At 34.7% G+C, this 13,173-nt stretch overlaps 1 protein-coding gene across 1 annotated transcript in view; it reads left to right on the forward strand.

The window, feature by feature from the left end:
• Nucleotides 1-13,173, forward strand: part of atrn (attractin) — a 607,345-nt gene that overhangs the window by 291,763 nt on the left and 302,409 nt on the right. The window contains exons 22-24 of the mRNA XM_030126085.1: nucleotides 3,334-3,428; nucleotides 8,300-8,378; nucleotides 10,798-10,955. Coding sequence (XP_029981945.1) covers nucleotides 3,334-3,428; nucleotides 8,300-8,378; nucleotides 10,798-10,955 — 332 coding nt within the window. The remainder of the gene's footprint in view (nucleotides 1-3,333; nucleotides 3,429-8,299; nucleotides 8,379-10,797; nucleotides 10,956-13,173) is intronic.

Raw genomic sequence — 13,173 nt, forward strand, 5'->3', positions numbered from 1 at the left:
AAATCTTCAATTAAGCCAAAAAAAAAAAAAAAAAAAATCTAGAATTAACAGCTTCATTTTTTTTCTTTGTTATAGTGCAACAATAACATTAAATTATGAAAATATTTACATTTACAAACTATCCTGTAACACTAAAATGTGAATAACCTGAACAAATATGAACAACGTGAAATATCTAAACAAAAATAAAGCACAATTTTAACAATTTTTCTGCCTGTTCCTCAGTGTTTAGTGTCTTTGTAGATCTGATCCATAATGCACATGGACAAATGAGAAGTTGAGGAATAATATTGTTAAAATTGCACTAAATTTTCTTACGTTTTTTTAATTTACATTTCAGTTTTGGTTTTTTTTTTTGGATAGTTTATAAAAGTAAGTATTTTCATAATTTAATGTTTGTTTGGTTTTTTTTTTTACACTAAAACAAAGACAAAAATTTGGAGTTGTCATTATTTATAGATTTTTATGTTATTATTTTTCTGGTCCGGCCCACTGCAGATCAGATTTAGCTGAATATGGCCCCTGAACTAAAATGAGTTTGACACCCCTGTTGTAGAAGATGATGGTGTTTCCATGGTAACTATGGAGCCTCTGAACGTCCAAATGGGTCATATCAATGACCATGAAAAGATGAATAACTGTATTTTACACCAATTATTTAGGTATTAAACAGTTTATATCAGTAGATGGTTTTGGTTTGGGTCTTTATGGGTTAAAACTGTCCTAGTGTTTTAAGTGTTTCTACAGGACATACGGTAATATATGATATGCAGTAAAAGGAGGGTAAATAGGATATTAAACTCCAGGGATGTCGATGTAAACCACCTCCTGTTCCATCAAACAAGGTTAAAATACAAGGTGATAAATCCTTCTCTGTGATTTACAGTAGAGAAGACGTTTTCACCTTGACATATAAGACCAAATGAAACAAGACAGGGAGGTTTAATAAACACACCTGCATTTTCTGGTCCAGTAATTTATGTTCAAGTCACCAGGTGTGATAGTTTTTTTGGTCCACGACTGATTAACATTTGACTTTTTGCCTGACGTCCCATATATTAAAGTAGGATTCAGATACGGGCCAACTTTATTTATCTATTAGGACATATTTGTGACAAGATACTGATTAAATTATATTTCACATAGTAGTAAAAAGGTTCTAAAAGTGGTGCCAATAATGAACATAATGTAAACTATGTTTTTAAAAAACAAAGTGCAAAAATTGAAGCAGAAGGAGATGAAATCAGTAGAAAAAATGGTAGAATTTCTCCTCTCGGTCCAAAAAAAAACTATATTATATAAAATATTTACTGTAGCAAACTATCCTTTAATGATAAAATCTTAGTAACCTGAACAAATATGAGCATCCTGAAATATCTAAAGACAATGAAGTGCATTTTTTTTGCACTACAACAAAGAAAAATTTAGAATTATCATTATTTATAGGATAGTATGCTATTATTTTAGATTATTTTAGATTAGATTAGATTAGATTAGATTAGATTAGATTAGAACTTTATTGATCCTTTGGGCAGAGCTCAAATATACACACAAGAAATACCACAAGAAAAAAGCAATAAAAAAAAAATACCAATACAATAACTATAAAAAACAGTAGTGAAAAATTGCAATTCTGTAAATTGTCTTAGGGTCTGGTTTTGACCAACTCTATATATAAAGTGTCATGAGATAACTTTTTTGTGATCTGGCGCTATATAAGTAAATTTGATTGTTTGAGTGATTTAATTGGTTTTCCCCTGTAAGTCGCTTTAGAAAAAAGCATCTGCCAAATGCATGAACATAAACATAAACATAATTGCACATTGGAAATTACTTGTAGAACCAAGTTGCAAAGTAGTAGTAGTAATAATAATAATAATAATAATAATAATAATAAGCAAGTAGCATATTAATTTATAATATATTATACTATGCACATTATGTGTATATGTAGTTTATTAATCACAGAATTAAAGTATTAGTAGAAACAATTTGCAAAGCAGTAGTTGTAATAGTAATAATAATCATAATCACTATAATAAGATGATTATGTTAAAATATACAGGGTGGGGAAGCAAAATTTACAATATTTTGAGGCAGGGATTGAAAGACAGTGTATGACCAATTAGTTTATTGAAAGTCATGAGAATTTATTTGACACAAGAAAATGTACATAATAGAGAATGTTTTTATTCTATGTGTCCTCCTTCTTTCTCAATAAGCGCCTTCACACGCTTCCTGAAACTTGCGCAAGTGTTCCTAAAATATTCAGGTGACAACTTCTCCCATTCTTCTTTAATAGTATCTTCCAGACTTTCTGGTAATAGTTTTGCTCATAGTCATTCTCTTCTTTCCATTATAAACAGTCTTTATGGACACTCCAACTATTTTTGAAATCTCCTTTGGTGTGACGAGTGCATTCAGCAAATCACACACTCTTTGACGTTTGCTTTCCTGATTACTCATATGGGCAAAAGTTTCTGAAAAGGTATGGATAATAGTGTTAGGTTTGATTATGACATCAATATATGTTTGGTTTCAAAACAATTGACGTAGTGCCTGCTGAGAAAAAACAACTAAATGTTCATTGTAAATTTTGCTTCCCCACCCTGTAATATTAGAGTATGCACAATATGTATATGTGTATATAGTTTAATAATCACACAGTAAAGGTACTAGTAGAAATAAGTGGCGTAGTAATAATAATAATAATAATATAAGTAGCTTATTATGTTATAATATAATTTTATAGTATGCACAGTATGTATATATAGTTTAATAATCACACAGTAAAGGTACTAGTAGAAATAAGTGGTGTAATAATAATAATATAAGTAGCTTATGATGTTATAATATAATTTTGTAGTATGCACAATATGTATATATAGTTTAACAATCACAGAATTAAAGTACTAGTAGAAACAAGTGTCAAAGTAATAAATAATAAATAATAGTAATAATAATAATAAGTAGCTTATTGTGTTATGATGTTATAATAATAATACTATAGTATGCACTGTATGTCTATGTATATATATATATATAGATAGTACTGGTCTGGCCCAGTCCAGGTCATATTGGGCCGAATGTTGCCCTAAAAGAAAATGAGTTTGACAGAGCAAATACACTAAGTCAGTATTTCTTGTTATTTTCATCACAGTCGCACAAAATCTTCTGATCCGCTGAGGAAAGAAGTTTTATTGCCAGAGTTTCCCGTGCGAGAACATGCTCTTGTGTGACTTTGAAACTGTACTGATAGAGCTGTTGTTCTTCTTTTGTAATCCACTCCACGCTCCTCCACACCTACGCCACCGGCCCGATCACTTCACACAGACACTCTCCTCATCGACTACCAGTTCACCTTCAGCCTGTCGCAGGAGGACGACCGCTACTACGCCGCCATCAACTTCGTGGCCACACCTGAGGAGGTACGTGTCTCCGACGCCCCACCGTCACCGCAGCTGTCTCCTTTATTAGGATTAACGTCTGGAAAGCCGGCACCAGATGAGGATGAGTCTTATTTTTCACACCTCACTGAGACACTAGGAAGTACAGGGGTTGGACAAAATAATGGAAACACCTTCACCTCAAGATGATAATGCCCCAATCCATACAGCTAGAATTGTTAAAGAATGGCATGAGGAACATTCTAATGAAGTTGAGCATCTCGTATGGCCGGCACAGTCCCCAGACCTCAACATTATTGAGCATTTATGGTCAGTTTTAGAGATTCAAGTAAGACGTCGATTTCCACCGCCATCGTCTCTAAAAGAGTTGGAGGGTATTCTAACTGAAGAATGGCTTAAAATTCCTTTGGAAACAATTCACAAGTTGTATGAATCAATACCTCGGAGAACTGAGGCTGTAATTTCCACAAAAGGCGGACCTACACCATATTAAATTATATTTTGTTGATTTTTTAAGGTGTTTCCATTATTTTGTCCAACCCCTGTATCTTCATCTCTTCAGTGATGATGATGATGATGGCCTCACATACCTCATAGCAATAGCAATGAGTGACTTTTTAATAAACTGAGATTGATTACAAAGAAAAATCCTTTTACACCAATAGACCTCTACATAATAAATACTAAATCAGCAAGTGCATACTAATGCTTTACATATTTAAAAAATCTTTAAAAGCAGAATTGAAATGTTAATGAAAAGCGCTAATGGGTCTGGTTGCATTGTTAGCGCTATTATGACTCTACTTTGTTTTATTAATAGTCCTTTTCCAAGTCCTTTACATGTTTATAGTTTTAAAAAAAAACACAATACTAATATAGAAAATGAGATTAAAATACAATAAAGCATGTGTTACAGGGTTTTTCCTGCCTCAGAGTGAGGTGGTATCATCTTGTGCACAAGTTGAATACAAACTGTGTATTTTAGTTTTATTTCAGTTCTAGTAATTATTTGATCTGTGGAAGATTTAAATAAAATATTGAAGTAAATGAGATTGAGACTATACATCATTTAATAGATATAATAGATATGTAAATTTAATTAGCCACATTGTGGGGAAAAATTCAATTTTCAGGCAAATTAACACGCATTTGCTTGCTGAAGCTTGTTAAAGTGGTTCTATGTAGTATTGATATTCCAAACTCTCACCAGTGGGGGTGGGGGGGTGGGGTGGGGTTCATAACAGAACACACTTAGGACCAAAACCACCAATGAATCAATGCAATGTTTCCACAGACTGTATCAATCACTGAATAAAGTATAAAGCTTATAGTTTACACACATCTGTATTATGGTATCATCAGGTTTTCTTCTACAAACTAAAACTCATAGAAACTTATTTTAACAGACGCACAAAATAACACTGTTGTACAGGGTGAGTCAGACAAAACGCTCTTTTCATTTAAAGAAATTGTACCACTGAAATGGAAATGCTTGTTTTTCTTTTGATTATACAGTCATTGATGTGGTTATTGAGCATGTCTGGCAATTGAATCATTGATTTATGGCATAGCATAACAGAGGGAATGTCCATAGTTTATTGTGCACCAAAATATCTGCCAACACAGTTTATGCCACCGTGAATGAAATTGAAATTTTCAACCATTACAGCATGTTTACTCACCATCAAAATGTTTTGTCTCAACAAAGTCGTCCGGCACGACCTTCAACCTGGCTACCATTCAGATTGATGCAAATCTGTGCTCGTTGTCGCATCTCTAACACAGCTCTTCTCGCCATTCGTGTTCGTCGTCGGGCTTGGATTTCAGCCGTGATGCGATTTCGGAGTTCCTGAAGAGTTTGTGGAACAGTCTGATACACACGGTTTTTAAGATACCCCCACAAGAAAAAAAAATCAAGGGGGGTCAAGTCCGGGGATCTAGGTGGCCACTCTCTCTCCTGACCCAAACAGACAACTCGATGAGGAAATAATACCTGCAATCGCTGTGGTCTTGCCATGATGAAAACTCCCTGGGCACTGTCATGTAGGCCTATGTCCTGAGTGTGAAAGCAAAGCCCCGACTCCTGTAATTGTTGTCAATTTCAAGTTTGTTCACTGTGGCATACATTGTGTTGGCAGGTATTTCAGTGCCCAATAAACAATGGACCTTCTCTCTCTTATGCAATGCAATAAATCTATGACTACATCACCAGACATGCTCAATAACCACATCAATATGACTGTATGGTCAAAAGAAAAATCAGTGTTTCCGTTTTAGCAGTACAATTTCTTTAAATGGAAAGAGCGTTTTTTCTGACTCACCCTGTATAATCTTCACGTGCTGCATCAGCTGATAGTTTACATTATAGCTCTGTTAGCTTCGCTCTGTTTTTAGACTGAAAACAGCCACAGTGTTTAGACATTACATTTTTACATAAACTGTAAATGCTCTGCTTGGGTCTGAATTCTTCATTAATTCAACTCCACAGGTCCATCTTCAACCCTATTTCTGAGTAATGACACCAGAAAGGTCATTTTGAGCACTGGCCCTTTAACCCTGTAAAGCCTGAACCATTAAATCATTGACAGAAAATTCCAGTTCTTTGAAACTGGAGCCTTTATTGGTCCTTCTGAACAACCAAAAAAAAGTTTTGTTGTTTTTTTCAAATATCAATTTCCATGTTTGAGTTTCAGTTTTGTATCATATTTGATACATCGGGTCTCAGTGCTCAAATGTTATTATTTTTGAACAAACAAAAACATAATATAACACAAACATGTCTAACAAATTGGTAATTCCTTTTCAAAATTGTCAAAGTTCTGCCTCCTTCCTCATTAACCCTTTCATGCACAGTGGTCACTCCTGTGGACAGTTATTCTTCAGCTCTTCTGTTGTATATTCATGGGTTTTGTTGTTTTAGTTCAATATCTGCCGACACAGTGGACATTTATTCATCATCCCATAATACATCGTAATTCATACCATTACTGTAACTTTGCAGATCAGGTTGATAAACCTGATCTGCAGTAACATGTGTTAAATCAATTGCTAATTGTTATTAGACTGTAATCAACAGTTCTCTTAATCAAAAAGTTTGTTTTTTTTTGCATATTGTCTACATGAAGTTAGTAATAACTAGTATTAGAGTATGTTAAAATGTGAGAAAACATCAGATTAGCTGCATGAAAAATGTTTTTATTTCATAGTTTTCGCGCGGTTTGTCACTTTCTGATGATAGGTTTTAAATACATGATTTTTTGCTTCAAAAATTGGTGTCCAGCTGAGTGGACATTTTTGTATCTCCATGAAAAATAGGTTCATAAAAAAATTTCAATCGTATTGTTTTTTTCATGCCTAAAGAGGAATAAAAACACTCAGGAAAAAACTCAACTAAGGTTCTCATAATTCATGCATGAAAGGGTTAATGACAGTCTTGTAGTGTCACTGGAAAGGCCTCTGGTGAATGAATTCCTCCCCCTGGTGGATTATCTGTGTATTGCATGTATCTAATTGTATACATCAGGTTTTTCAACACAAAAAAAAAAATCACAATGCTCATGTAGAGGGCTTCAAAACTCATGTATCAAATATGATTCGTTCGGCGGTATAGGGTTAAATGCAAATGAGACACTTCAGGCCCCACCCCTTCCAGATTGTTAACCGTGCTTTCTGTCCCTAACTGAGGATTTTAGGTAATCTACTCGAAGTTTGGACATATTTTCAGTATGGCCTCCGACCGCTGCCGCTGACAAACAATTATGTCGTACTCAGAGAAATGTCCGTCAGAAGTCTGGACCTTATGTGTGCAAATGTCGTGATGTAACTACTTATAAAATGTAACAAATTAAGCAGGAATTAAAACAAGTTGTAAAAATCCACTCGATTTTTGCCAAAATTAATATAAAGATAGCTTTTCAGCACTTGGAGGGTTCAAATTCAAACTTTTTGAACTATTAGGGTCCAAATACACAAATAAATGAACCAAAGACTAATAATAATAATAATAATAATAATAATACATTTTATTTATAAGGACACTGTACAACAAGATAAAACAAACAATCCATAAAATACAAAGAAATAAACAAATTAAAACAAATAATTACTATATATAGAAATAAAGCTGTAGAATATAAGTGGGTTTAGCAAAATATGACCTCTTTAACTTTTTTTTTTTTTTTTTTGCTTAAATGACAAGGTAAGAGCGAACATCCTCATCAGAATCATCTACAATGAAACTAACCAGGTTTAAGAGTCTGTTTGTGCATCTGATGAACAGACCCAGGTGTGATATAGAAACACAAACTCCACTCATCACACATTCGCTCACACAGATGTTTTCCCAACAAACGCAGCCTTGTCCGGTCGTGTTTATCTGTCGGCAGCATCTGGAGCAGAAAGTGAAGAATAAAGATCCGATTAAATATTCCAGATGGTATTTCTCCCCTGACAAAGCTTTCACCAAATGCTAACAAAAGCACGACTGGGATTCCTTTGTCAGGCGGAGGTGTGCGAAAATCTGTTTTTAACCGCGTAAGAAGGCCCCGTTTTAATAGCATTTACGCTGTTGTAAATGGATGTATAGGCACTTTAAATTCACCTTACAGCAAATTGAACCAAAGCTGCTGAGTGAAAACCTACTGGGAGCTGATGTCATTTCTATATGCTGTAAAGTTTCCTGATTAGAAGGATTTTAGCTTTTGTTAACTGGGCTAAAGGCCAAGACATTCACCAAGGGATTAACCGTTAAAAATGAGGGCTTTTAAGAATCTATACATAAATATTAAAGGATAGTTACACTTTGGATTTTTTTTATTGTTTTGTTGCTGTGTTTAAAATCAACTATAGTCCTGTGGATTTCTGTAAAAGTGTGTTTTTCTCTCCTTCCTCAGCCAAACCGGGATCTAGACATGTTCATAAACGCTTCAAAGAACTTCAACCTGAACATTACCTGGGCCACCAGCTTCACAGGTAAGAAACTCTCAACTGAAACATCCCATTTCTAACTATTTATGAAGGATGTGGTAGTTTTTTCTCGACATGTAGACAAAAAAAAATCACTCCAATGACTATACTGGGTTACAAAAAAATGTTTTTTACAAGTTGTCTAGGTTTTTTCAACTGAATTAGGACCATTTTGCACCGCTAAATCCAAAAATGACATTGGTTTTTCTCAATCAGGTCAAGTTTTTTTGCTAATTTGATTTAGAAAAATTTGATCTTCTCACAAAATTGATTACATTTTTGTGACTTTATCAGTTGATTTTTTTTTATATAGTTCTCACCCAAAATAGTTTTTTTTTTTTTTTAAGTCTCTTTATTGAATTTTTTCACATAGTAACAAAAACGTGTTCATGTACATTCATTATGCTCAATGCAACAAAAATGAGAACACGCAGTAAAACAAAAAGCACACAAACAACATTAAACAATGAACATCAAAAACCAAACTGACGACATCATATATCGCCAATCCTAAGTTGTTTACACATTTGCATTATTAAAATAATCAATGAAAGGTTGCCATGTTAAGTGGAATGCATTTAATTTCCCTTTTAATAAAAATTTAATTTTTTCCAACTGTAAGCATTTCATTACTTCTCTCATTAAGGTTGAATGGGCGGGGGGAGTTTTTTGTTTCCAATTTAATAGGATTAATCTTCGCGCTAGCAACACCACAAAACATATCATATTGTTTTGGTTGTTGGAAAGTTCTACAGCAGCCGGCTTCACACCAAACAAAGCAAAAACTGGATCTGGTTTAAGTTGTTTTTTTAAGATTTCAGATAAAGTCTGAAATATCTTGGTCCAGTATATTTTGACACAAGGACAGTTCCAAAACTTATGTGCAAGTGAGGCCGGCCCCTGTTTACATCTGTCACAGGAGGGGTTTACCGAGGGAAACATCTTTGATAACCAAAATAGGTTTTAAGAGAAAAAAAATCATTTGGTCACTTGATTCCTGTTAGGTACAATGGTGTATTCACCGCAGATGTAGCAGAATACGTCAGGCTTATTTTTGCAAGATCTTCTAGTCAAAGCGATTTCATTCACCTGTAATATGAAAAAAAACATTAATCATAAATTGGCAAAAGTAAAATCTTCAGAACTTGTTTATTGCAAGAAATATGAAAGAATTTTGTATCATATGATGTGAAAATGCCCATAAATGTAAGCAAAAATGTTAAAAAGCCAATATGTAGCATAGTTCAAAAAGTTGACCTGATTGAGCAAAATTAATGTGATTTTTGGATTCAGCACACCAAAATTATCCTAAATCAGCTGAAAAAACTTAAACAATAAATTTGTTGTTGACCAGTGTTATTAACCCATAAAGACCCAGTGTTACTTTTGTGTCAGTTCCCAAATGAATTTTCCTCTCTTTTTAACCTTTCTTAACCCTTGTGTGGTGTTCATATTTTTATTATTCAGCCAATGTCCGTGGTTGTGGTGGACGTGCTGCATTTGTGGGTTTTTATTTTAACATAATCAAACAATTTTATGATGAAATACTCAACAGATGTTTACTTCATCCCAATTACAAGCAATATCAAAAGCATATACATTTAATATTTGCCTTTTGCCTTTGCTAGATCACATATATGAATTAAAGCGCTCCTTGTCTTTGGTTAGTTTTTTTGAATAAAACGTAATATAATCAAAATATGAGAGGAAAAAAAAGTCATTATAAAATAATTACTCATCATTTTTCTTTTAATAAAAAATGAAAACGTGTACCGCAGACCCAAACACCATACAACAGTTAACTGATTTATCACCAGTTATAATATTATACTCTGTATTTTGTGTTTCTTCAATAAAAATCAGGTATTTTTCCATATTTAATTCACTAATCATGTACATGTTCATAAAAGCTCAGATTAAAGTTAATTGTTGTAATGTCAGAAACAGAGAAAACTGAAGAAAATGTGACTTTTTCAACAAAATATATCATTAACTGAGCATGAAAACAAGTGTCTCCATCCACTGCCATTGATCCAACTCCATGGGTTTTACTGGTGAATCAATGTTGTAGAAGATGATGGTGTTTCCATGGTAACTATAGAGCCTCTGAACATCCAAATGAGTCATATCTGATGACCATGAAAAGATGAAAAACTGTATTTTACACCAATTATTTACATGTATTGGTAGGATTAATGGAACAGAAGGTATTAAACATGTTACACACTGGTAGATGACTTTGGTTCCCAGTGGTTGTTTGGGTCTTTAGGGGTTAATTCAGTCAAACATCAGTTCTGTTCTGTTGTGTCATGGACATGCTTATTTCTTATTCTGTCATTTTCTTCTTTCATTGTTTCTTTTTCATTTTCTTTTTTTTTTTCTCATGCATTGTTTTTTTCTCTTTATTTCTTTTTCTGACATTTAGCGGGAACCCAGACGGGCGAGGAGATCCCAATCATCTCCCGGAGCAACATCAAGGAGTTCAAAGACAGCTTTTCCAACGAGAACTTCGATTTCCGCAACAGCCCGAACATCACCTTCTTCGTCTACGTCAGCAACTTCACGTGGCCCATTAAGATTCAGGTAATCATTTATCATTGTTGATTTAGAGCGGAGGTTCTCAACCGGGGGGACAAGCACATCTTCCCAAATTCGTACATCCCCCTAAATTTGTTTTCGGGGGGCAGCAGGTAGTCAGTTGTCACTTTTCCATTGGACATCTGCGCAGAACTTTACCAATATTTACTAAATGTCAAAAAAACAGAAGTGCGTAATGTCGGTTTTTCCATTAAATCACTAATGCGATGATTTGTTTATTTATTATCGAAAGATGACACGAGAAGTCATTCCATAAACATGGTGATAAACGTAAATATGGTGTTGATTTACAGATTTATTCATTATTATTATATATTACCTCTCTATCCCATACTAAATTAAAAAAATAGGACCAATGGCCCTGTAGCTTACCGGCCAAATTAAAAGCTTTGGGAAATGTATCCAGATGCCATTTATTATCACCCAGTTCTGTGTATTTATTCTATTACAGAAATAGCCCATGTTTTGGTCATATTCTGATCAGATCTGTAAAAAAATCAAATCCCAACTTGATATCATTGATACTGATTTATTGGATCAATCCACTTCCTATCTGTTATAATGGGAAAATTTTTCAAAGTCGCACCAAATCCAGAATCAGATCTGGACTGAAATAATTTCAATACCTTGGGTTGACATCATCATACAGAAGCTGTATATCAAGTTTGAAGTCAATCAGAACTGGAGTTTGGGAGAAAAAGACGATTGAAATTTTTTCCCCATAAGAGCCCATGTTAAATTTTGCGTCAGTTCCAGATCCAGAAGAAGATCCTGATCAGCATGTGGCCATTATGTTTTGGTCATCTCCCCATCAGGGCTGGACTGTAGAAATTTACACTGGATATCATTTATATTTACTGAGTTATTGCATCGATCCACTTCCTATCTGTTATAATGGGGACATTTTTCAAAGTCGCACCAAATCCAGAATCAGATCTGGATCCAAATAATTTCACTAACTTTTGTTGACATCATCATAAAGAAGCTGTATACCAAGTTTGAAGTCAATTGGAATTGTAGTTTCGGAGAAGAAGACGATTGAAATTTTTGTAACGGACGACAGACGCCGCCGACGCCAACGGACGACTCATGACGACAATAGTTTATGGTCTGTCGGCCGGTAAGCTAAAAAGGATTGGGTTTGCGGAGGTCTGCACTCTCCGGGTGCTTTTCTAGTTAGGTAAATGAAATACCGTCATTTCCCATCTATAAACCGCTACTTTTTTCCACACGTTGTGCACCTGCAGCTCAAACAATGTTGCGGCTAATTTATGTTTTCTGGGCTAACGATCGATCCGGCTGTCGAAGAAGGAAATAGAGCTGCTGCAGGTAAGCTTAGTATCAATGAATCAATGGTTGGAGACAGGATGGGTGTGGCTTATAGTATGGAAAGTACAGTAATTTTTTTTTCCATTATTCCAGCTTTATAACTTCTCACAGACACTATGAACCTAATCGGACTATTAAAAGGGAAGGATTGGTCTTACAAATCTGTTGCTTTTACCGATCCTGATCCAGCTAAAATGTTGATATCAGGGCCGATATCTGATCCTAATATCAGATCGGGGCAACCTTAGACTCTAATTTGGGATGTGATGAAGACTTGATGATTCTCCGTCATCAAAAGTTAAAAATGAATGCAACTATGGATGGAAAAAATACAAAAAAACAGGAACTTTTTCACAATCTAATAAAACCAAGAGTGATGGAAGAAAAATATTTTATTCACAGTAATTGAAACCTTAAACCATGCCATTTAAGAAACAATGATGGAATTTTCATTTTTTTAAAATTACTTCCTGTAGATGGCGTCCTTCTGTACGAATGCATTCTTGAAATCTGCTGTTGAGATTCCTCATTGACCGCTGCAACATCTCAGCTGGGATACTGTGAATTTCATCCTGAATTCTCTGTTTTAACTCATCCACAGTTCTTGGTCCAGTCGTGTACACTTTACTCTTGAGATAGCCCCACAAGAAAAAATCACAAACGGACAAATCTGGCGATCTAGGGGGCCAGGGAACGTTACCGAATCTTGAGATCACACGGTTACCGAACAATTCTCGCACAGCCGCCAATGGTTACTAAAATGGGGGTGTGTTTACTTGCTCAAGGTCACTGTCTCGCAGTGCTGCCACTTGCTCATGTCTGCCAATACGCACTTCAAAAATTCCCGTTTTTTAACCGTAACCATTGGCGGCTG

This window comes from Sphaeramia orbicularis, chromosome 22 (genome assembly GCF_902148855.1).
Source record: "Sphaeramia orbicularis chromosome 22, fSphaOr1.1, whole genome shotgun sequence".
NCBI lineage: Eukaryota > Metazoa > Chordata > Actinopteri > Kurtiformes > Apogonidae > Sphaeramia > Sphaeramia orbicularis.